At 38.1% G+C, this 26,303-nt stretch overlaps 1 protein-coding gene across 7 annotated transcripts in view; it reads right to left on the bottom strand.

The window, feature by feature from the left end:
- TNRC6A (trinucleotide repeat containing adaptor 6A) overlaps positions 1-26,303 on the bottom strand; it is a 96,408-nt gene that overhangs the window by 35,731 nt on the left and 34,374 nt on the right. For 5 of the 7 annotated variants that reach the window (XR_003793140.1, XM_029220645.1, XM_029220640.1 and 2 more), the window contains 2 exons: positions 13,526-13,909; positions 1,192-3,765 (listed from right to left, as the gene is read on the bottom strand). Coding sequence is in view for 6 of the 7 variants with exons in the window: in XM_029220645.1 (XP_029076478.1) it covers positions 1,192-3,765; positions 13,526-13,909 (2,958 nt within the window). In the remaining variant the exon portion in view is untranslated. The remainder of the gene's footprint in view (positions 1-1,191; positions 3,766-13,525; positions 13,910-26,303) is intronic. The other 2 variants (XM_029220643.1, XM_029220644.1) reach the window with 1 other exon arrangement.

The raw sequence follows: 26,303 nt of genomic DNA, 5'->3' as shown, positions 1-26,303 counted from the left end.
GACAAATAATTTCCCATTATTATAATTTAACTATATGGTATGAATTTTTTTTCACCTCTTCTTTCAGAATTGCCCTCTGGGTGTACAGCAGATTCTTTTGAATAACCTTAATTATGGCAAGTCATCCTCCTTTGAAGATGAATTTAACTCCTGGAAAAGTCAAGTCATTCTGAGTCAAACCTAGTGAATTAAAGCAGGTGATCAAGCTGGGTACAGTATGTGTATAAAATTTTTACTATACGTACAACCTTTCAACATCACTGTTCTGGAAAAAGCAATTTACTGTAAGACCAGTAACAGGTAGGCATCCTACTTTTATACCTGCTGAACAATGCTTCTTAAAAAATTTATTAGGTTGTCCGAAGCAAGGCAAAGCCAAGCCATAAACACGTTGTTTAAAAGAACCAAAACAGCCTTCCCCTTAGATACATACCTGTTTTTTCTAAGAATTATATCTAAATTAATAATACTCAGAAAAAAAGTTAGGTGCTGAAGGGTTAGTTCATGAAAACACTTCTGTCTCTACATCCAATGGATTATTCAATAAAACCTCCATTAACAAAGGCAACACATCTCGATGACAACTAATGAAAAATGTCATTGTCAAGATAATTTGCAGAGGATAGGAATTAGTTCCTTGCTATAAGACGAAAGTGGAATATACTCGAAAGATGTTATTAAATGTTTTAAGCAAACATACATACATGCTATATCCAATAGACTTAGATTTCATGCCTACTTAAGTAAATTCCTTCTAAGGCCAAATATAGTACCTAGTTTCTTAGAGAGCACTGTGCTTATTAGATGCTTGTTTTATTTCTGGGGATATTTTAGTCAAATAATAAAACCAAAACGTGATGGCTTGACTCAGAAGAACTGAAAAAAAGTGTACAGCATTCCAGCTTGACATCACTTTTCCAATTCTGCCTTCTACAGCATTCCTAACGGAGAATGGAGTATGTGGGATTCACAGCCAACACTGCCAAAGGCAGAGAGCTCTGTTCCCTGATGGTAAACACCTTCCCCATAATTTTCTTCCCTATAAACTTCTCCTGGATTAGAGTTAAAAAAAGCTTTGTGTGCACATCCAAATACTTGGTTAAACAAGTTTTATAATGACAGTAACTTGAAACAAGGTTCACAATACTGTGAAGTACTTTGTAACACAGGCTCCATAAAATAAAAACTCACCAGAGCCACTGCTTGCCTCCTTGTTCGAGATGGCACTTGCAGATGGTAGCAACTGATGTACCTGTGCTTGCTGGTCTGAACGGCTGCTGCCATTTGGGACATTTTTGTTCCACATGTTCACATTTTTGTAGTTGTATTTGCTTGGATCTCCCCAAGCTGAAGTTCCATCATCGATCTCCATTTTGCGACGTATGGATTCTGGGGATGGTTCCTCCCAGCCTGTGGGCTCTTCTTCTTTTGTTGGGGCTGGTATAGGTCCTCCCAGCCAGCCTGTACCAGGAGGTTTGCCTGTAGCTGATGGGATTCCCCAAGATCCGACATCTTGTTGCTTGTTCCAGTCTGGAGAACTGACTGGCTTTGACGAATCTCCCCAACCTAGAGACTGATTAGACTTTGGAGGATCTCCCCATCCCTGGGAAGGATTCGGTTTAGAAGATTCATCCCATCCTGATGAATTATTTGGATTTATGTTATTTCCCCAAGTAAAAGAACTAGTTTTACCAAGTTCGTTCCAACCAGAAACGGACCTATCACTGTCACTACCTCCTGAGCTAGATTTCTTATTAGCCTCACCCCAATGGTTACTCCTTGAAGTTTCTCCCCAGTTATCACTGGCAGAAACGGACCAACCTTGGTTTGATTTTTGTCCATCACCCCATCCCTGTTTGTTCTTTTGCGAATCATTCCATGCAGACTTCTCTTCTTTGCAATTCCCCCACTGATTGCTCTTGGCCATTCCTGTAGCAGCAGAATCATCTTCCCATCCCCCCTGGCAGTTTGAGCCTTTGGAATCTCCCCACCTCAGAGCAGGTTTGGGATCTCCCCACCCCGATACAGATGAGGTATCATTACTACTAGGGCTAGTCTTATCTGTACATGCCCCTGAGTTAAAAGTCTGTGTTGCAGAGCTTCCCCAGGCCTCTGTCCCATTGTCAGTCTTTCTTTCCCCTCTAGGTGATGTTTCGGTATCCCAGGCAGTATTCTGCTTAATAGGAGTCTGTCCCCAACCAGAGTTGGATAGGACACGTGGATCTAAGTCAGTTCTGTTTACAATGCTTTGGAGTAATGTGTGCTGATCAATTTTTCTTCTATCTCTACTCTGATTTTCCCCAGTTACTTTTTCCTCAAGGCGTCCAGTGCTTTCTGTACTACCTTCACTCTCCACTGTACCTCCCGTTTTGGCCCACACACTGTTTTGCTCATTTGTCTGAGATGTGGCAGAACCCTGATCCTCTTCCTCAGTAGATTTCCATCCGTTTGTAAACTTCTTACCATTGCCATTTGCACTGTCACTGGAATGCTGATTGCTAGGCAGTTTGCTCCATTCCACGCTGGGTATATTAGTGCCAGTGTTTTGTGCAGGAGTTCCCCATCCTCTTCGACTTCCTCCAGAATTTGCACCATTTCCCCACGATGCACTCTGGGAATTCACTGCCCCAGACTCCCACACACCTCCTCCTTTATTTGTGTTAACTTGAAAGTTAGTGCCCATAGGCCCATTTATGCCAGGCTGCATTAGAGTTGCATTCACAGTGTCACCATTAGCTTGGCCATTAGGGCTTGAACATTTGTCTCCAGAGTAATTAGAACCATAGGCACCCCATGTAGTACCATAAGAGCCTCCACTTTTTGACTCTCCGTTGCTAAGGTGAGAAAGGGAAGTGCCATTTACAACCGACGGAGCCTGTATCTGAGGATGATTCATTGTGCTCACACGCCAGGCCCCTGTATTACTAGGCAGTTCATTATTCTGTACTGAACCGGAGTTTGGTAAACTAGAGGTCACAAAGTTAGTAGTGTTATTTGGTCCAGTCATTTCAGTGGTAATATTTTGAGGTTGACCACTGAATGAAACCTTCTGTGTACCACTTACTTCAGATTCACAAGTTTCCTGAAGGCTTCCCCAGGTACCATGGGTAGAAGAACCACCCACTTTAGAGTTAATACTCTGATTGTTAGGCATCTGGCCTAAGGTACTGCACTGAATATTGATGCCAGAACTGCCACTCCCTACAGGCCCTTTTAGGGCAAGTCCGTTGTTCTCTAACACTGGCCAGGCACCATGGTTGCTAGCTGAATTCAAAGTGCTTGGATTTAACCCTCCATTTGATGAAGAACTTACAGTGCCCCAAGCATTCATTCTATTGTTGCTACTTTCTGATTTGCTTTCAGGAGCATCCACAGAGACCTGACATGTGCTTATTATGGCTCCATGGGAAAAACCCCATGGCCCAGTACTACTTCCATGGCCCACATTATTGCTGCTGCTACCAACCACAAACTTGTTTTGGGATCCAAGTCCAGTGCTATTCCGAAGGCCATCATTTTCACCACCTGTGCTCCCTGAAGCCATGATAGTGATGTTTCTCTCTGATTCAGAACTGGAGGCAGAATCAGCATCCACACATTCTGAAGCCAACTCTAGATCACTGCCAGGGACTGAGGGCCATGCTTCTTTTTCAGGCGAGTCGTTTACAACAGCATTCTTACAGTTTGTGCTAGAGTCACTTGTAGAAGACACAGGTCCCTGCTGCGAATTTTCATAATGGGATCCTGAAGTATTGTGGTTTATATCTAGAATAAAGAAGAAGCACAAAAATGTATGAAATGTTTGGAAAACTGATGAATATATTATAAATGTACATGGCTCCTCAACATCAACAAGCTATAATACTTGGCAGTATAATTACAAAGGCATTCGTTATATCTCAGCCACCAATTTTCCATATCCAATAATTAATTCCACATAGGCAGGGAATTTTGCTGCTTTCTTCACTGATGTTATTCCAAGAGCCTAGAGCAGTAGCTGGAACATAGGAGTTCCTCAATAAATATTTGAATGAGTGAATTGTTAACATATCAGCAAGTAAAGAATTTGGAGTCAGGAAGGACAAGGTAGTAATGATGTATCAGGATAATGGAGCAACCCAGGCTTGGAGGCCCAACATGGGAAAGAAGGGGCTGGGATATAAACGGTTAAAGACAAGTGAACAGGCCAAACTTGATAAAATGTATTAGAAATCCTTTTCTATCCACACTTTTTTAGAATAGCTTTTTCACAACTGTTTTGGGTATTACAACAAGTTTATAAGAATTATAAAGCCTTTTCCATTATATTTCCATTTCATTAGTGTTCATATTCAATCTGAAAAATACTACATGCAAGTAAAAATAATTTTAGTTCTACTCTCCTTCATAAAAATGTCTTAATAGCCATGTTTATTAGAAGACAACAGAAAAATGGTTGATATGCTGAAGATCAAAGTTATGATTAAAAAATCAACTGCTGACATTTGAAGACATTAATGACTGGTCACATAATCCTGTCGTAGACTTACTGCTACGTACTGATGTTATCATCTAGTTATTGTACTGCATGTAGGGCAGGCAGTTTTAGTGCTTCTAATGCTTTCCCAAATTCATTACTCTCATTCAGTTTAAGGATCTGGTAGATGGAAATCCTCAGAAATATTAACCTGCATAAGATGTTTGCATTTAGACTGTCCCTAGCGGGTTGCTCATATTGTAGTTCTCTACTACAGTAGTAATCAGAATCATATGTAGTGTTTTCTCAGTAATACATATGCTCAAGTCACATCCCAGATGCAATGAACCAACCACCAGGCATTGTAAGCCCAGAAAGTTAAGTGTCACTCACTATAAGGGTATTGCTAATATGGAAAATCAGGTTCATCTTGCATCATTTTCTCTCAAAGCACAATTGTTAAGCAGCAAAAGGTGATGAGCTAGAAAGAGTAGCAAAAAAAAGGACTAGACAGAGACCAGAAATATACACGTAATTCACCAAATATAGATATACAGATATAGATATATAGATATATATAAAGCTCTGTGACTGTGACTTCTGCTCTCTGATTAAGAATCATTTGGCAGTTTTAAGCTGCCAGGTAAAGCTTTTCATCTTTCAGTGCCCATGGGGAGGATTTCTCTCATGAAATAAAGGATACTAACATGTCGCTCAGTCTCACTGGGTAAAGGCAAATCTACAGACCAGCACTGCACTGTCAGCAACACCATTTGGCGCTCTGGAGCACGTGCTTTATGTGCAATGTTGTCACTGAATCCTTGAAACAACCCTAGAGCACAGGCATTACCTTCACTTTACAGATGAGGAAATCGAGGCTCAAAGGTTGTAGAAAATAAGGTAAGAAAGGCAAGATTCATCATTAGGTAAAAAAGCAAGGTGACTCAGAACATGGCTGGAACTCTAGAGATACCCAGGTTCAAGTCTGGACTCTATGTAGTAGCTGTCTGACCAAACCTGCAAAATGGGGATACAAACGGTACGTACGTACTTCTTTACCTGGTTGTTTAGTTAACCTACTGTCATATGCCAAGTATGTAGCTCAGTGCCGGTTTCAAATAAGTGCTCCATGAAGGGCAGTTTGGTGTAGTAATTAAGAGCAAAACTCTGAAGCCAGCCTGCTTGGGTTTAAAAGCCGCTCTGCCATTTACCAGCTATGTGACCACAGGTAAGATCCTCAATCTTTCTGTGCCTTAGTTTCTTCATCTGTAAAGTGGGAATAGTAACAGTACCTATCTCATACAGTTGTGAGGATTAAATGATTAATAATTAAAAGTGCTTTGAACCATATCTGATCCAGATTAGGTACTTAATAAATGAGGACCATTATTTTCATTAATTAATGTGTATCAGTGATTTTCAGTCCTATCTCTAAAGCACATGTCATTCCACCATGCCTCCCTCAAGAAGAACAAAATTAGAAATCATATACGAAATTGCTTACTTTAAATCTCCATTTAGATATCTCAAAAAGGATGCCAGCTCCTAGATTATACCCCTACAGGTGCCTCCTCCCAAAGGAAAAAACAATCCTCCTTCTTTACTAGTTTTCCTCATCTCAGTAAGTTTCCTAAAACCTAACATTTATCCTTGATTCCCTCCTGTGCATAGCAAAACCAAAACATCACGAAGTCCCAAATCCATCCACTTTTCTCCAAATCTAAAACAATCAAGCCATCATCATCATCATCTCATGGACTATAGCAAAATGGGATGAAAAAAGATCCTAATTGTAATGGCCACAAAAACTATAAAGGAAGTTGGGGGGCTTCCCTGGTGGCGCAGTGGTTAAAAATCCGCCTGCCAATGCAGGGGACACAGGTTCAAGCCCTGGTCCCGGAAGATCCCACATGCCACGAAGCAACTAAGCCCGTGCGCCACAACTAGAGCTCACGTGCAGCAACTACTGAAGCCCGCGTGCTCTAGGGCTCGCGTGCCACAACTACTGAGCCGGCGTGCTGCAACTACTGAAGCCCGTGCGCCTAGAGCCCGTGATCCTCAACAAGAGAAGCCACCACAATGAGAAATCCGCACACCACAACGAAGAGTAGCCCCGCTCGCCGCAACTAGAGAAAGCCCACACGCAGTAATGAAGATCCAACACAGCCAAAAAATAAAAAACTATAAAGGAAGTTGGAATAAAGCTAACATAAATACTTTAAAAAGTCATATATGATTAAACTTTACTGCAGACCATAGCAGACAACTTAAGTATAGAAACTTGTTCCTCAATAGGAATATATAACAATGTTCCTTTTAAGTTTAATTCAATTATAAAAAAATACTAACAAGAGTCTGTAATTTGATTAAAGTGATTTAAAAGTTCACGTAAAACAAATAAGAGGATTAAACAAACTCCTGTTATCATGTAACAGTTAAATAGCACTGTACTACCAGAGTACATAAGAACTTCAATTGAAGAGAAAAAGTAATCCAGAAACAGCCCCAAGTATATTATCTAAGGTTATATGTCAACGGTTAGCATTTTAAATCAGCAAAAGGAATATTCAATACTTTATAAAGATTTTTTTAAATGGACAACCTATCAAAAACAATACCAAATGATTCAGTGTTAAGACGAAACCAAGAAGTTACTTGTGAATGAGAATTTTTTATACATAAAAGCAAAGAAAGAAACCATTAAAAAAACAGAGATTGGACTACTTAAAGTTTTTTTTTTTTTTTAATGCCCAAATACATCAAAAGCAAAAAGCCCCAGAAAACAGCAGAATACACTTGGCAAACCAATTCTATCGCCTTTAATGTTAGTGAAACTTTCTCTCACAATCTGGTCATGACCTAGTTTGGAGGTGGTAATGTTCTAAATTTGCCTTTTGCCGTGTACTCCCATGCATTTTAGGAAAATAAGAGATGCCATCAGTAATTATTAGCTAAAATTCCATTTTTAATCTGGAACCTACTTGACACTTTCCCAAAAACCTAAATTAAAAGGCTATCTCAAAAGCTGCATTTACCAAGGCTGGATCACAAAGCCATTTTTGTTACAAAAAACACTGCAGCTTAGATAGAAAAATAAAAATCTAAGAGTAGGGGAGTGGGATAGGGAGTCAGGGTGGGGGTGGGGAGATTACTAGCCTGTCTAAAATTATAAAAAGTGCAGGACTCCTCAGCAATCATGACTAAAACATTTCAGAGTCAGAGACTACTTCAGAATTGGAAGAAGTCAAATAATATATTTCCCTTACACATAAGGAAGCCAAAAGCCATCATTACAAATGATCTGGAAGACAAACATATAGAAACATCATTAAGTAGAAGATGATAATTACACTTTTCCAGGAAAGGGGACAGTTCAGTATTACTGAGTGTAATGCAAAATACAAATTTTAAACTAAGATTTGGAAGACTGAACTTAACTGAGAAACATCTGAAGTCCAAAATGTCATCAGCATACTACTCTCATACAAAATTGCCTTAGGAAGACTGAGGGCAGCTCTAGCACCATACCTCAAAAAGAATATTAAAAAAAAAAAAAAAAAAAAAGGAACTCCCTGGCGGTCCAGTGGTTAGGACTCTGCGCTTTCACTGCTGAGGGCCCTGGTTCAATTCTTGGCTGGGGAACTAAGATCCCGCAAGCCATGAGGCATGGCCAAAGGAAAAAAAAAAGAAGGACATAGCAGTGCATTATGTAGCACCTATTCAGAAAGAAGATATGTGGGGTAGAGCAAAGACTGGTGATAATTCAAGGGAATTGCATAATTCATTCAGGAAGAATTTAGATCCAGGAAAATTCATACAATTTCCTAATTAAATATGTATCATGTAACAAAATGGCTAAATATGTGCTTTCTGCCTTAAAGACTTCCAATCTCACCAAAAATAAAGACCTTCAGAAGTTAACAGTATTTAGGTTTTATAGTATTTCCAGGAAGTATGAACTGTTATCATTGGGAATATGAGAGAACCTTAGATGCACAATTTCAAACAGTACTTGAGTGAGAAAGTTAAAAATGTTTCCTTAGGGACTTCCCTGGTGGCGCAGTGGTTAAGAATCCGCCTGCCAATGCAGGGTACATGGGTTTGAGCCCTGGTCCGGGAAGATCCCACATGCCGCAGAGCAACTAAACCTGTGCGCCACAACTACTGAGCCTGTGCTCTAGAGCCCGCGAGCCACAACTACTGAAGCCTACGTGCCTAGAGTCCGCACTCCACAACAAGAGAAGCCACCACAATGAGAAGCCCGCACACCACAGTGAAGAGTAGCCCCCGCTCACCGCAAGTAGAGAAAGCCTGTGTGCAGCAACGAAGACCCAACGCAGCCAAAAAAACTTAAAAAAAAGTATCCTTAGTTATTCTAGCCTCTAGTCCAAGGGCCGGCAAACGTTTTCTGTAAAGGTCCAATTAGCAAAGATTTTAGGTTTTGCCAGCCAGATGGCCTCTGTGGCAACTACTTACCGTAGTAGCTGGAAAGCAGCCATAGATAACATGTAAATGAACGGGCATGGCAGGTTAAAGAAGACAAATGCAATACCACAACCAAATGCAGTGTATGGATCATGACTGGTTTCTGGGGTAGGGACTGTGGGGAGACGACTATAGAAGACATTCATAGGGCTGTTGCTCTAGACCAGGTGGTGAGTGTCTGAACCAGGTCAATGGTGGCAGCAGTGCAGAGGAGAGAGGAAAGCTGAGAGATGTTCTGGAGTTAAGATCAGCAGGGCATGATAAACCAGTGGCCTGTAGACATGAAGAAGAAGGAGAGTTAAGCATGATTTTAAGAGTTCTAGATGGGTGACTGGATGAATGGGGTTGCCGACCTTTTGAGCAATGGGATCCAGAAGGAGAAACTGGTGTGTGGCAAGATAATGAGTTCGATTCTGGACATGCTGAGTTTGAAGGGCCCAACATCAGCTGAAGAAATCCAGAAGACATGGAACCTAAAACTGGGGAGAGAGATGAAACAAAGCCTTGGGAGGGAGTAACATCTGAAAACTGGTCAAAGAAAAATGAAAGAACGAAAGAGCTTTAAAAAGGAGGAAGTGGTCAATGATAAAAAACGTAGATATATGTTAAGATAAGAATGGAAAAGTCTATTTTGTAACCACAATTAAAAATAAAAAAAGTCTGGATTTGGCACACAGAAGATCAGTGCCCTTAGTAAGAGCTACTTTAGTCAAGTGAGCAGGAGCCAGACTCCAGAGGAATGAAGTGATGTATCAGAGATTCCAAGTCTAGAGTATTTCTGCAAGAACTCTAAAAGTAGAGAGAAATTCTACAATAGCCCCAAGAGAATGGGAGTTTAAAGGAATTTATTTTAAAGATTATAAAGATTTGAATATGTTTACAGACCAAGGGACAAGTTGAGAGCAAGAAGTGGAAGTTACAGGACAGCGAGGATGTGTACTACACCGAAAAGACAGTGACGAGCACAGCTGGATGGACAGTATTTTAATCTTTAAACATCTCTGGAAACTTTAAGTTTCTTAAAAAAATTGAAACGTAGGAAAATCTATAGTGTAATATAAAAAACACTCACACACCCCTCACCTTAAGGTATATACTACTAATATAATAGAAAACTCCTGTGTACCCCTCTCTTGATTACATCTCCTTTCTTCTACAGTAGGTAACTGAGTGGTAACCACACAAAATGCTATACTTGAGTTTACTCATAAGCAAAATATGTTGTTTTGCAAGCTTTATATTTTATATAAATGATATCACACTATAAACAAAGACTTTTTGGTACCATCTGCAAAAATGTGAACATGAACTACGTATCACAGGATATTGCTGAAAATATCCCTCTTCTGCTTAACGGTGACTGTGGTATCATGGTTGTATAGAAGACTATCCTTATTCTTTAAGAAATTACCTGTGGAAGTATTAAGGGTGAAGTGCAATGAACATTTGTGCACACGTGTGCATATGTATGTATATATAATGTACTAATAACGGATGGATCTGAATCTATTTAACTTTTCTGCATGTGTCATGTCAGTTGGATGATAAAAATGTGGGTTGGAACACTCTGCCCCATAAGAAAAATCCTGCTGCCAGCCCTGTTAAGCATAAGTCCCCAAAATCCTTTATCACACAGCCTTCAGGCCCCCCAATTCAAGGGTTTTTTTGGGGGAGGAGCAAGGCCTGATACCTTAAGGCTCTAAGAAATCAACTGCAAAAGAGAGGTCCTTCAGTGATGACTGAAACCATCACCAAGTGTTTGAGGCACAGCCACCAACTGGCAGCTCAGCCTGCCGCGTCGTGCGGTTTGACCAGCACAGGTTCTAAAAACTTAAAATGAGAATGTAAAGGTAGTCAGGCAGGGTACAAAATTAGTACATTTACCACAGTTCCCATTACTTCTTTTCATCCTTTACTCCACTTACCTGCTAGCCTATGAAGGCATTTAGTTTGTGTGACCTCTAATTCAGAAAATACCTAATGTCATCTAGGTACTATCCCTCTTCCTTGACTGCAGTGAACAAACGAGAAATGCATTCTGTGAGGACAAGGGAAGTGTATCCAGAACTCCTCATCTTTACCATGCAAACTTGTAAGTAAATTTCTATGTATGTATTGCATGTATTAATTTAAATGTCAGATCTATTCCATTACCTATCTCTGTTCAGGAAACAAAAAAACCAAACACAAGTACAAAGAGACAAAACAGTTAAGATTATGTTCTCACATTTCTGAACTACATGTAATTCACAACATGCAATTTTGGGGTTTCTGGGCTATTGTTCATGCTGTTTGTACTGTCCAGTACGCTGCTCTTGATTGATTGCTAAGCTATTCTCTAATCTGCAAAATGAAAATTAAACATGTTAATACAGTGTGTGGGTCATAAGCACCCCAAAAGGGTTAGTCACTATATTATTATTATTATTGTTGTTATATTATTATTAGCCCTTCAGGAGCCAGGAGACACCTAAGAAGTCCTCCCTAATTCACAGACACCCAATGCCCTATTATGTGACTAGTGTTTCTATTATCATTTCTAGTAGCACCTACAAAAATATTTTAAGGTAAATACGTGACTATGCTGTTAAAGGGGGAGTCATAAATGTTTAAAACAAGACAAAAGCACAAGTCTGGTTCTTCTGCAGAATGCTTTGCCTTCATCCTCTGCATTCTCTAGCTGCGTGGGGATTTAATTTTAAACCTCAGGCAGATTGCTGCACCCTCCTTATTTCCATCGTAACCTCCACATTAACGCAGTCCACCTTTGTAAAGTTGTTTTAGAAACAGGTGGGATATTTTCCCTTCTCAGCCTTTTTTCGAAGACTTCTTCCTATGCCCACATCGTAGGCTTTCTTTTCATCTGAATGTATACCCATAACACTTTTGGGTTTCTTGACCCATACCAATTTTTGAGAAGTAAGATTCTTATACTCCCATTGTTTCCATTTCAAAAACGGCTTTGCTCTTTCATTTCCCAAATTGAAAAAGCATATTTAACATATATTTTCTAAATTTACTATCCCACTTTCCTGTTTGTTAATGATCATACCACTATTACTTAGCTTGCAGTAGGTACTCAAGCATTTGTTGTATAAATAACCTCTCCTAGGTTTTAACCACAATGATGCTGATGACTCAGTACATCTGCTTTACTTCCAACCTGACTTCCCAGAAGAACTTCAAACCAAATTATTAATTGCTTGGCATTAGATCTAACATATCTAAACCAGACTCTTCCTCCTGAAAAGTGCAGGTCCTTCGGTAAAAGTTTCAGGGAAGATAATTCATTCAGTGCCTAAATATTAGGCACTAAACTAGCTGCTTTAACATGTCACATAATATCATCCTCAAAGCAACCTTACAGATTGGGTACTACACTTTACAGATTAGCAAAGACAGTCAGATAAGTTAAGTGATTTGGCCAAGCTTATGCAAGAAAGTGTGTAGGGGAGGAGAAGTAAGTATTAACTTGGGCTGATAATTTAAGTTTGCATCCTTTCCAATAACGCGCTTCTCTAATTACCTATGCTCGAAAAATCACATCTGTGCCCTCTTCCTCCTTACCTATCACTACCAATATGCTGCCAAAGCAAAGCACGGTTGTTATGAACATAGCTTTGGAGTCAGACAGATCTCGATGTGAGTGCAGGCTCTGCTACTTATTAGCTGTGAAATACCATATTACAATGTAGAGTAGCTCCTGGTATATGTAAGAGAGCATAGAGGTAGAAAGTGAATATTCTACCTGAGATAGTTAGGAAAGGCTGCTCAAACGAGACTCGAACACACGTAACAATTAAGTAACCTGCCAAGGTCACACATGCTGGTATATGGTGGAACTAGGACTTCAAAACCAGGTCCATCTGGCTCTAGAGACTCTGTTCATTACCAGTCTGCTACTGTTTTCATGTGTGGGAACCTTGATTATCCTCAATTCTCTATATGACTTGTGGTAAAAGTGTCAAAATAGTTCAATAAGTGAATGGACAAACCAGTCGTCAGAACATATCAAAACAAACTGGGCTTTGAGAAAACTGTAATCACATACTGGATTTATCTTCTGCCTCACAATCATTACTGAGCTGAGAAAAGCCATTCTGAGGCAATAACTGAAATGCATGTGCTCTGAACAGAATTTTCATGGGTGGTAGTCTCTTTGCGGCACGTGGTAACTGATCTCAAGCCATTTTTGTCTTGGTGCCTCAGTTTCCTCTACTGAAAAGTGGAGATAAGAACAGCTTACACCTCTCAGGATTGTTGAGGATTAAATGCAATAACGTGCACAGTTGCTTAGCATGTGACTTGGTGGGGGGGGGGGGTGCTCAATTTTAGCGATAGTCTTATAATCAATTTTAGCTATAAGCTGTATATTAAAATGGGTAAAATCTGGAGGGAGAGCTCTAGTTAACCTACAGGAAACATTTTCAGATTCCCCATTCATAACTTCTGTATAGAATTCTTATTTTTACAACACAGATACTGATGAATACAAATACATATCACCAAACAGGCATGAGTTTATAAACTTGCTACACTGCTAATGACGACAGTTGGAGTCTCGTAAGAAATGCCTTCTCTCACCTGACTGGGTTTTGCTGATCTGCACCTCTCCGTTATTTTGTGGCTGTTGATTTGTTAGAGCACTGCTCTCTGACTGGCTGCTTAACACTTTAACAGCAGATCCCAGGTTTGCTGCTATGACAGGAAAATGCTGACCCCTCTTTAGAAGCTGCTTATGCTCCTGGTGGCGAAATCGAGGTGGAACGTCGCGCGGATGCCGAGGCAAGGCCTGTGGTGGCTGCGGCTGCGGCGGCTGCTGGGGCTGCGGCGGCGGCTGCGGCGGCGGCTGCTGACTGTTGGCTGTGGCTCGCTTGGCATTATTATTAGTGCTGGTTGCTGTGGAAGTGCCGTTATTAGAGTTGGCAGGCTGAGGCTGGCTTACACTGGGCTTTATCTGTTCTGGCACTAATCCCAACAAAAGAAAAGGGGTGGAAAAGATTAGCCAGTAAAGTGCACCTCCATTGCAAGCCATCTAAGTAAAAAGGCACTAAGAAAAACAATCCTAAAGGAACAGAAGCTTTACGTGTGCAGGGATATCCTTCCTCATTCACGGGCTCCAGTTTTCTTGAGAAGGATCACTGCCAAGCGTCAAATTTTACTTCTGCTAACTACCTATCTGATAAGGGAATGGACACCAGTCAGCATTCCCTGTCCTGGATGACAGTTCATGCTCACCATCTCCTTCCCATATTATCTCCAATTAGAGAACAAGCACTGTTTATACAACTCTGGAACTCACAATAACTAAAATAACAAAGGTGACAAATCAAGTTTTGGTAATCCCGAAAGAATCCTCAATTCCCCCGTAACTGTTCTTAATCTGCCTCATGTTTAATGTGCTTGGTCCCTATTTTTCATCTTTGAAAGACAACACAGAGTAAGGGTAGAAAATAATCCTGCTAGTTCCCTTACAAAACAGCAAAGTTAACACTGTTTTTTGTTATTAAAATGTAAAGCCTGAATCAAATAAGACAAATTCAGAATTGGGATGTATATACAAAGATCACAGACTGAAATCTATGAGACTAACCAAAACTGGAGAAATAACTTGGATACCCTGTCTTAAGCAAGTCTGAAAAACAGCTATCTGTCTAAGGTATGAACAATCAGAGACTATAGTGAATTTCTGGACTCCTAAAGGAGATTAAATAAGTAAATAAACTGAGGGAAATGCTCTAAACCAGTGAAAAGATACCCCATCTCTAAAACTACAGGGAGGCAGCGTGGTATATGAACTTTTGGTGCCAGATGGACCCAGGTTTCAATCCCAGCTCTGCCTTTAGTAAGCTTTGTGTCTTTGGACAAGTTGTAAAAACCCAAGCCTGTGGTCTGCTCTGTAAAAGAGGGATAACACCTATTGCTTGCAGAGCTATCCTAAGGTTAAATATATTAATGTTTACAGAGCACCAAACACAAGGCTATACACGCATTCTCTGGTTTATTGTGCTTCGCCTTATTGCACTTAGAAGATATGGTGGTGGGTTGTTTTTGTTTTTTTTTTACAAATGGAAGGTCTGTGGCAACCCTGCATCGAGCAAGTCTATCGGCGCCGTGTTTACCAACACCACCTGCTCACTCTGTGTCTCTGTTTCACATTTTGGTAATTCTTGCCGTGTTTCAAACTTTTTCATTATTATTAGTTATGGTGATCTATGATCGGTGACCTTTGATGTTATCGCTGCAAAAAGATTATGACCCACAGAAGGCTCAGATAATGGTTAGCATTTTTTAGCAATAAAGTATTTTTAAATTAAGGTATGTACATTTTTAAAGATATAATTCTATTAAACAATAGACTACAGGATAGTGCAAACATAACTTTTACATGAACTGGGAAACAAAAAAATTTGTGACTCGCTTTATTGTGACATTCACTTTATCATTTTGTATGTGGCAGTTTTAAGTTATTAGTTTTTAAAATAAAAATATATATTCACTTTACTCCGGTGGCCTGGAACTGAACCCACAATATCTCTGAGGTATGCCTGTAGAGTGCCTATTTTTTAATGATTGGCATAATACCACTTAATACTTTTGTAGCAGTTTAATGTTTCTCTGAGATTTTGATGCATCTTCACAGATGCCACTGTCAGATAAATAAAGTGATGCGTCTCCATGTGATCAGTGAGGACACTCAGAGAAAACTGTTCAAGAGTTAAGAGCTCCAACCCCACCACTCACTAGCTACGCTATTTCTGTGTCTTTTTCCTTGTCTATATGGTATAGACAGTCTTGATCTAGTACCCAGAATAATGTAAACACTCAGTGAACAAAAGGTATTACTGTGGCCCAAATAAAAGAAATATTTATCAAATGCCTAAAATGTATGAGATTCTGTGATAAAGTGCTGGTCACATGGGTTGTTTCCAATAGCCACCCAACTTCCTCTTACAAACCCTCAGATCTAGAGCCACCTTTCATTTAACAGTTTAGCCTCACTATTGTCTTCTTTCTCTGAAATGGTGGATTTAGTCTATATCACTAATACTGATACTTTTTATTCTTAATATATGATCTTGACCTCTTATTTTTTAAAATCTGATTTTGATTTTTCTAAAGTAATACAAAAAAATTGTATTCAGGAGGAATTACATTGAAAAATCACAAACATTCCATCTATTGCTTGGAATTCCTTCCATTCTTGAAGGCAAACCGAAAAGCCTCTTACTAGCATTTGGGCCAAGTGCATTCTAGGTCTAATTACTTTATGTAGAAAATGCTGTCTCCTAGACAATTTTATGCTCCCAGAATGTAACAATAATGTATATTCCTCTGTCATGAGGAAAATAAGGAACTAGAATATTCTAAAGTACCTCTGAAACCAAAAGAAGATCAAGTATATGTAACTGAAATTATAAGGCACATAAAAACTCTAACTCAGCTTTTACATGCCTAGTATTGGGCTCAGTATGGTATTTGGCAATTGAATGTAACCTTAAAGTGGTGCAGTTACCCACTGCTAAAATACAAGTTTGTCCGCCACTTTATTACTAAAGGGAAAAGATTGTGACAACAATTTAATACCCAAACAAGATGTTATTTATGTGAGACAGCAACAGGAAAGTGTTGCTTAATACATTCTAGGAATTAGAAGATATCCTACATGCAAACACTGTGAATAACCTACATGAAGACGTGTATAAGAACCCTAACACTACTTCAGAAGTGACTAGGAACTCAGAAGCAGTATTTACATAGGTCACCCAGCAATCCCACACCTACCTCAAAAATTCAAAGAACTCCTGTATTTCTTATCAATAAAGCGCCATGGGGAAAATAATGCTGAAAGAGATACTAGTTTCTAGGGCCAGAAAACTTCACTGACACCAGTGAAAACATTAAGACACGTAACTACTGACTATAATACTAAATAATCTAAGGTAAAATCTCAGATGTAAACATGGGATGTAGTAGTAAAGAGTAAAGGAGAAGCTAACAGTGCACGTAGGTGTGCCAGGGTAAGGGTGGAGTTGCTGGGTAACAGATATAAATACTGAATAATTTTCGCTGCTGTATATGTGTAGTTAAAATTTAGGTTTATTATGTCAGTAAATATCTAAACCACTGGAAGGGGGAAAAATGACAAAACGATCCATTCAACAGACACAGAAAATGCAATAAAGAGAATTACTTTTAAATTGTGGTTAACATGAAATACAAAACGAAATGTCAAGCATAAAACTCAAAATATCTGTAATCAATAAAAATGTGAGTGGGTTAAATTAACTAGTTAATAAAAAGATCTTAAACAGGGTTAAGAAAAGAAAAAACAAACTTAAGGAATATACTTATCAAAAATCACTCCTGAAACAAAATACAGGAAAATTGGTGGAAAAAAGTACAGAGACAGATATACTAACAAGAAATGCTAACAAAACTTAGATGAAAGCAACATTAATATCAGACTTTTAAAATTCAAAGAGAAAGCATTATAAAGATTTTGCATACTGATAAAAGAAACAAACTAAAAAGAAATAAACAGCTAAGAACCTTTATATACCAAATCTTAGTATCAAAACATGTAAACCAAGTGGGGACAGAAAAGAAAAACTGAGAAAAAGCAAAACCATGTATCTTGAAATGAGGTAACACCTTTTTTGACAAGTACCCGAGAAACAGTCATGAAGTGCACACACAAACCATCCAGCACTAAAGAAAACATCAATAAATTACAAAAAGTAGGAATAATACAGATGGTATTTCTGGATTACAATGGCATCACACTAGAAACACAGGCAAATACAACTGCCTTATTTAAATAAATTTTGAGTTGAAGAGGAAATAAATACCAAAACTGTAGAATTATATTAAAAAAAATAGTGAAAACAATACACATAATAAATTTTATTTTAATAAATAAATTATGTGTACAATAAATTGTACACATAATAAATTACATTTTAATCTCCGGAATATTTTACGTTGTTGATTCAATAAAAGTTTTTTGGAATGCAAATAAGTGAACCTATTAAATCCAAGGCATGGTTCTATGAAAAAAGTAAACTACCAATTAACCTAATTTTTAAAAAAGAAAACGGAAAAAAAATAAGAGATGATTTTCTAAAATTAAGATATTCCTTAAGGCTTAACTCATTAAATAATTGGAAAAACTGGAGGAGGGAATTATTTAACACTGATCCCAGAAGAAGCAGAAAAAAACAGATTAATTAGCATAGAAGAAGTGGAGAAATTTATGAAATCATCAATCAGGATCACATAGTTTGATCAATACTACCATGCATACTTCTTCATTTTTTTTTTAACTAGCATACTTTTAAGAGATATTTATCTCTAAATTAAATGCTATTTAAATTGTTGTAGGGCACAGCATAAGATGGAATACCAACATTAACACTGTTACAAATAAATCAGACAAAATTTTCGTAATCCCAAACAATGGAAATAAAAGAAGCAATATAAACAGTACTGGGGAAGAAAGGACATAACTTCAAATATAGAGATTCTGTAAAGACAAGAAAATACTATAATCTATACCAATAAAACAGAAAACCCAGCTAAACTGAGTGTTCTACAACATGGCTTGGCAAATCTTTCCTGTAAAGGGCCAGATAGTAAACATTTTAGGTTTTGCAGGCCATACAGTCTCTGTTGCAACTACTCAACTTGCTGCTGTAGCACAAAAAAACAGCCACAGACAGCACATAAATGAATGGATATGATTGTGTCCCAACAAAACTTCACATAAAAAAAACAGGCAGTGGGCCAGATCTGGCCTGCAGGCTGTAGTTTTCCAGCCTCTGCTCTGTAAAATATAATTTACCAAAATGAGCTCACAGAAGAGTAGACGATCCTATGGAATAATAACAGCAGAGGACACTGAAAGATCCTGCAAGATTTACCTCCCTAAAAAGCACCTGGCTCAGATGACTTTACAGGGAGTATGTAAAGAAAATCCTCAAGAAGCATATATAATATCAATCTTACATAAACTGTTCCAGAACAAAGAAGTAAAGGTTCAAAAGACTGGCTGGATTCAAATTTTGGCTCTGCAACTTACTAGCTACATGACCATGGGCAAAGTACTTATCCCCTCTGTACCTGTTTCCTCATCTGTAAAACAGAGTCAAGTATTAATACCTACACCCATCGGGTTTTTGTGAGGTTTTAACAAGATAATAGATGTAAAGACCTAAAAACAGTACCTGGCACATGGTTAGTACTCAATGAATGTTAGTGATTACTATTACCATCTGGGTAAAAAAAGGGAGGAGGAATTAGGATGAACCCCAGGTTTCTGGCCTGGAATCCAAGTAGACAGTAGTACCATTTACTAAGATATGAAATAGAAGACAAAAACTAAATTCGGGAAGTATGTGAAAATGAGTTTAGTTTTTTTTTGTTTGTTTAATTGTTAGGTTTGTTATTACTATAGGACAGCCACTCTCAAACTTTTTGGTCTCAAGACCCCTTTACACTTAAAAAAATTGCTGAGAACACCAAAAATTTTTTGTTTATGTGGGTTACATCTACAGATATTTACCATCCTAGGAATTTAAACAAAGAAAATTTTAAAATATTTATTGACTCATTAAGAAAGTCCGTTATATATTAAAAATAAATGTTTTTTGAAAAAAACTTTCCAAAACAAAAAAAGTATGCATTGTTTTACATTTTTGCAAATCCCTTTAACATCTGGCTTAACAGAAGGCAGGTGGATTCTCACATCTACTTCTGCATCCAATTTGTTGTGACTTGCACATTATGTACCCTCTAGAAAACTCCACTATATACTCATGAGAGAATAAGTAGCTAGACAAAGCCTTTCTACTATTATTATGAAAATAGTTTTAACCTTGTGGATCTCATGAAAGCTTCAGGAAGCCTCTCAGGTGCCCTTGGGTAAACTATGAAAACCACTGCTATAAGAATGCTACTGAATATATGGTTCTAGAATTTAGTAAAAGTTTGAACTAAAAATATGGATTTAGGATTCAGCATACAGGTAGAAAAAGAAGTTATGAAGTTGTAAAATAAGAAATGGCAAGACCTAACGAATAGGTTTAAATAGCAGACAGAAGAAGAGAAGTTATGGCAAGAATAAGTTACAACTGCCAGAGAAGCAGGAGCGCTGTTGTTTATTTTAGTAAACGGTCTCACTATCTATCTAATTACTAAAGCAGGGACATCTTTCTCAAATTCTCCCTATCCCTTTAGGTCCAGTCAGTCTAAAGGTCCAATAGATTAATTATCTCCTTGATACAATCCAAATGCATCCTTGTATCTCCAATGTCACTGCTGTGATTTAGGCCCTCATCAATTTCATCTTGCAAAAACCTAATTGGTCTCCTTGGCTTAAGTGCTGATCTCATCCCATGCCCTTTTCACTCTCCCCAAATCTATCATCTCTCTGTCCCATATTATCTATATTATTAAAGTGCTCTCAGAATTAATGCAAAGTCCTTAGCACCACCCCTATCTACCACTTTTCCAGATTCATATCCTGCTACATCCACACACATCTCCTCTTCTGCATCAAATACCTCCAATTCTCTGAAAGGCATCATGCTCTTTCATGACATTCCTTTCTTGAAAATCTTTCTGTCTACCACCTTTCCTAGGAAACAACTAATCACCCCCCACTACCCCTCTATTCAGCTAATCTTAGAAGTATTTTATGACAACATCCCCTCCCCGCTCCCATAAAACTCTTAGGCATTCCTTACACCAGAAGTCCCCAACCTTTCTGGCACCAGGGACCAGTTTCGTGGAAGACAATTTTCCACAGATAGGGGTGGGGCAGTGTGGTTCAGGCAGTAAGGCGAGCGATGGGGAGCCGCACATGAAGCTCCCCTCCCTGGCCTGCCACTCACCTCCTGCTGTGCGGCCCGGTTCCTAACAGGCCCGGGGGTTGGGGACCCCTGCCTTACACTACATGTGCTCTGTAAGTGCAGGTTTCTTACTTCTTCTTCCTTTTTCCACGTGGTGGTCCCAGCACCAAGAACAGCAAATGGCATGTTCAAAAATCCTAGAGAAATCAGAAATATACCTTTTCCTGGGTCTTAGCTCTGCTTCTTCAAGGAACTCTTACCTTCCTACCCAAAATTTCCCATCTTAAATTACCAACACAAAGAGGAACATAGCTGATTTGTCCTTCTACAATCCTCTAGGTTTAGCTGACTGAGTAAATTCTTCCACCGAGCTTCATTAATGAATTTCTGGATGAAACCACCCTATTAACCAATTCTGCTCTTCAGCAAAACACCTTAGGCAAGGTACATCTGTTCTAACGTACAGATCTTCTTTAAGAGCTAGAGGATACCATACAATATTCACAATATGGTATTCCCAAGATCTTGGTTAATCTGTCCATCAAATTTTGTCCAAATATGTGAGATGCAGAAAAGTGGGATGATGAAAGATTTATTTTTCAGGCAGAGGCACGTGCTTTAAAAAAAAAAAAAAAGTCATCCACTGTATAGCACAGGGAACTCTACTCAATATTCTGTAATAACCTATATGGGAAAAGAATCTGAAAAAGAATGGATATATGTATATGTATAACTGAATCACTTTGCTGTACACCTGAAACTAACACAACACTGTAAATCAACTATACTCCAATATAAAATAAAAATCAAATTAAAAAAGGAAAAAAAAGTCAGACTGCCCTCAAGTCCTCTTTCATAACTAACAATTCTAGAAGTGATCCCCAAATTTATTTAATTAAAAGTGCTATGGGGCATGTGTTTAAAACAAAAACAGGTTCTTCAAGCCTCACAGATTTACTAAATCAGAATCTGTATTTTTAAAAGCACATATCACGTGGTTCTCATTTCTGAGTAAATTCTGAAAACTAGATACTGTAGCAACATCTACAGAGCTTCTGACTTCCATTTGTGAGTCCAAAACAAAAGATAATACGTAACAATTTCAACTAGAAGTTAGTCACAGGAACAACAAAAAACGTCCCAAACACACTGGGGGGAAAAAAAGGTTTGCAAAAGTTATATAATAAAGGAATTTTTAAATTTAATTTTTGATTAATTTGATTTTTTTAATTAGAAAAAATGGTCCCAAATATATATAAAAATGAAGTTCAGATAAATTAAACAGTTAGACTATACAATGCTAAAATTTTTTAAAGCTTTCAGAAAGCACAGGCAAAACTTTTTCTAAAATCTGAATAAACGGTAGGTTTTCTCAGCATAAAAATGAGTCAAGAAATCAAAGAGTAAAAATTGTTAAGTTTGAGCAAATAAAATTATGCAGTATATTTTATTTTTTCAAAGGTGTCTGTGTGTATATATTTATTCCAAATTAAAAGGCAAACTGGAAAATATTTGTCCTTTGGAACAAGTTAAAGGGATCCATTCCCTACCCCCCTCCCACTGCCCCCCCCCCAATTTTCCCTAACCAAAGGGGAAAAGGTACTGTTTTGGTTTAAGGCTGCTAAACCTAACATAGGAAAGCATTCAACAGAGTCACTAGAGTTTAGGACCGGAGTCTTAAACTAAGAATATAAATGTTATTTAATTTTGCTTTCCTTCTTCTAAACATATATTTGCATCTTCTGCATATGTACCCCCTATGGGGTCTGATATTTAGATATTTCTACCTGGTATCTCATCCTCAGAACAACCTCAAACATATAATACAGTCCATAATCTTAGAAATTTTTGCATCAAACACATTAAATGGAATGTTAATGAGCTTCTTATACAGAGAGCTCATGTAAATAGATAACAAAAACTCTAGGCCCAAGAGGAAAATGGGTAGAGAATAATGGGCAATTCATAAGAGCAAAAAAGTACAATTAAACATATGATACTCCATTTTATCAATAAACAAACTGATTTATATTTAAAGCAATAAAATACCAATTTTGGCCTGACAGATTTATAAAGATAATATATCCCATTCTTATGTTGCAAGACATATTCCTTGCACTGTGGCAGAGACACTGCACTGTGATTCACCCATGCTGGGTTGGGTTCTACTTTAATGAGAGGAAAAAGCCAGTCATCGTCTGGGTGAGGAGGAACTCTGAAATGACTGGGGAAACTGCTAATATGATGTTTCAATGGACTAAAAGGTTGCTAGGATACTGCAAAACCACAGTTGTGGGAGTTACAATTTACCAAGTATCAGTTGGATGCCACACAATTTATCTAATACCTCTTTATCCTCACCATGATTCTATGTATTTGAATTATTACTTCCATTTTACCAATAAGGCAACTAAGGGAAGAAGAAGGCTGCCCATGACTAAACATCTAGTAAATGGCGAAGCTAAAATTTAAAACCAAATCTGACCCCCAAACTAATGTTCCTCCTAGTATACATTTTCATCTTACTTATAAGAGCAAAATCAAACTCTCCAAAGATAAAGGAATGACTAATTCTGGCTTAATGTCTTTGAAAGCTACAAATCAAAATTTTCTAACCAGCGTTTATAAGTTATCTATCACATACTCAGCATTAACTACCCTCCAGTGACTTATGTTCTATATTATATATCATTTCATTCCCACATTAAGTAACCTGGATTATCTCCTTTTAACAGAGTCAAACCGAAGTTTAGAGGTTACAGTACTCGCTCAAGGTCACAGAGATAAGAACTACAAAGGGAGTATCCAAATCCAAGTTTATCTGACTCAGAAGACTGGACTTTTAACCACTATGCCTGGTTTACACAAAAATTCCAGGATTATCTTATTAGATGAATCAATGCTTTTCGCTTCTGGCAAAATGCTGCCTTTAAGTAACATTTTATCAGGCGAACTTTCGCTAAGCCTACTGGCACTGAGAGAGAGAGCTCTCAGTAAGCATTCTGAAGCACAGCTACTATTCTAATTAGAACTACAAGTATATAAAAGTGAAAAAGATGATATATCATGTGTTTTTTCCTAGTCTGGAGCTTTCTTTTACCTGGTTATAACTGATAAAGCTATTCTTGCGAATCCATCCCGACTTCTACTCCAAAATTTAAACCAGAAGACTCCTGATTTGTTTTCTTTGAAATTGAAGACCTAATTGTTGCCCAAGCAGAGTATCTCAGGGCTCAGGACGCAACCATACGATGCCTCCAACAACTATAGGCTCATTAGTCTCTGAATCTAGTTTTTGACAATAGTTTACTTTGTTAACTGCAGTAATCTCTGCTTTTCTCATATCTATTTCCTGTCTCCTTTGTCCTGCTCCAGTCTCATCAGACATCTGAATTCACCAAAATCTTTAATTTCTACTTATTTTAATAATTTATTAGTATTTATAAGCAAAACACATCTACATTTGGTAGAAATAAAATGGTTCTTACCTAAAACAAAAAGAGGTCCTTAGCATTCTTCATAACCTCCTGAGTACATAAATCTAGATTTACATGTATAAATCTATATAAATCATTTTTCTTTCTCAGTAGGAGAAAAGGAAAAATGGTGACTCTGATATACCTAAAAACAGTACTTTTTATTGACTCCCATGGAAGTAGAAGCCCATTTCCCCCCTTCCCGTTAGTGCATAGTTAGAAATCTTTTTGTTACACAGCTCAAAGACATCTTCATAGAAACACATTCACCATTAGTAAATTCTTAATCAGTAACAACCTCCTCTTCTTCAAAGAGGTCAGTACCCATTTGCCTTCAAAATCTCTCATAAAGCCAAAGTACTATCATGGCACATTTGGAATCAGAACCTGGTCTTCCAAATATTACCTAATACCTGCCTGTGGTACAAAAGTCATGTTTCTACCATGCATACTGTGGAGAAAAACACTGAACTGAACCCCGGTTCTAACAGCAGACCTTTCCAACCTGTGTGCCAGGAATCGGTTAGAGGGATGCTGAGGGGAGCAGCACTTCAGAGTCCAGGTGACCAGACTCTCTAGATCGTCGTCCTCAGCTGAGAGCAGCCTCTTCCGTTTACAATAGCCCCACAAATGTCATTTTCTACATGTGCCATTATGTGAGTAAGGTCAGGCAATGTGCTTCAAGTCACAATCTATTTGCGCCTCAATTTTCTCCTGTATGCAGTACAGTGATCCTTTGTCAGGCCACCAAAGTTCCTGAATTTCATTATTGTAGGAGGCTTTGTGATTGAGAAACTTATGATCTCATGGAGAAAACAGAGTGCTAAGCTGAGATCACAGGTAAAAACATTTAAAACAAAGATGAGAATGGAAACACATTGGGGACAAGGACTTGGAGTTTGTTTTGTTCATGCACAGCAGTGACCACAACAGTGCATCAAACAGGGTGGGCACACAATAAATATTTCATGAATGTTAAATGGTTCCTGAAAAGTCAACCACTTCACACATCACAAAATTGTCGAAATCTCTCTGATTCAAAAAATGTTGCTGGTAATACAATTTTTTATTTATTTCTTTGTGCTCAGTCAACAGGGAAATACTATAAAATCTGTTAGAAGATCTTTCTGTAATATTTTTAAAAGATGCATTGTTTTAGTTCATTCATTGCATGTTATTAAACCATGGGCAATGGTGTAGCTCTCCTGTTCTGTCTTCCACGTAACTAACTACAGGGATATTTTCAAAGAAAAAGAAGCAGTAGAGCCCAGTAGGGTTAGTAGTCCAAGCCTTACTCAGACACCAATCGGCTGCATAACCAATAGGAAAGTTACTTAACCTTTCTTAATCTTGATTTTACCTGTAAATGGTGATAATACTATCCACTCTCATAGGGCTGTTGAAACGATTAAATGCAGGCTTATATTGTGCTAGTACACACTGATGAAGCCCTACTCCTGTATTAGTTTTTAAATATCCACTGCGTTAAGTCTCACAGTTCCCAGGCTGCTGCCCTGGTGCCTTCGCTGGGTCCCACACATTTCCCAAAATTCAATAGCTAAGAGTTACTCTTAGCACATTAAGATCTTAGGTCTGCTCCAGTACAGTGTTATGAATCACTGGTGCCCATTCACTATTAGTAATTAAATATTTAGAATCTCACCTTGACTAATGAAATATAATCAAGCACAATATAAATATAAAGCACAGTCCATGCTACAGAGTAGCTATATCTTGACGCCTCCAATATGATGTGACATGCAGCTGATTTAACAGCTCTTGAATATTTTGATCACTCCCTAGATCAATGGATTTAAGTAATGAAATTGTGTTTGATAGAAAAACAGAAAGGCTAGAATTGAATACAAATAATGGTTTCCAACTATGGCAGGAACAAAAATGTGTTTTAAATGTTGATTCAATTCTCATGAGTTTTTAATTAATCCGGAAAGAGAATAGCCACAATTAACTATGCTTCCCTATGTGATCACCAGAAAACAAAATGCCTGTATCAAATTTTCTCTACTCCTGCTT

This window comes from Monodon monoceros, unplaced genomic scaffold (assembly GCF_005190385.1).
Source record: "Monodon monoceros isolate NGI ecotype Baffin Bay Population unplaced genomic scaffold, NGI_Narwhal_1 Super_Scaffold_13, whole genome shotgun sequence".
NCBI lineage: Eukaryota > Metazoa > Chordata > Mammalia > Artiodactyla > Monodontidae > Monodon > Monodon monoceros.
The sequence above is the reverse complement of the archived record's forward strand: the minus strand, read 5'-3'. Positions and strand labels throughout refer to the sequence as shown.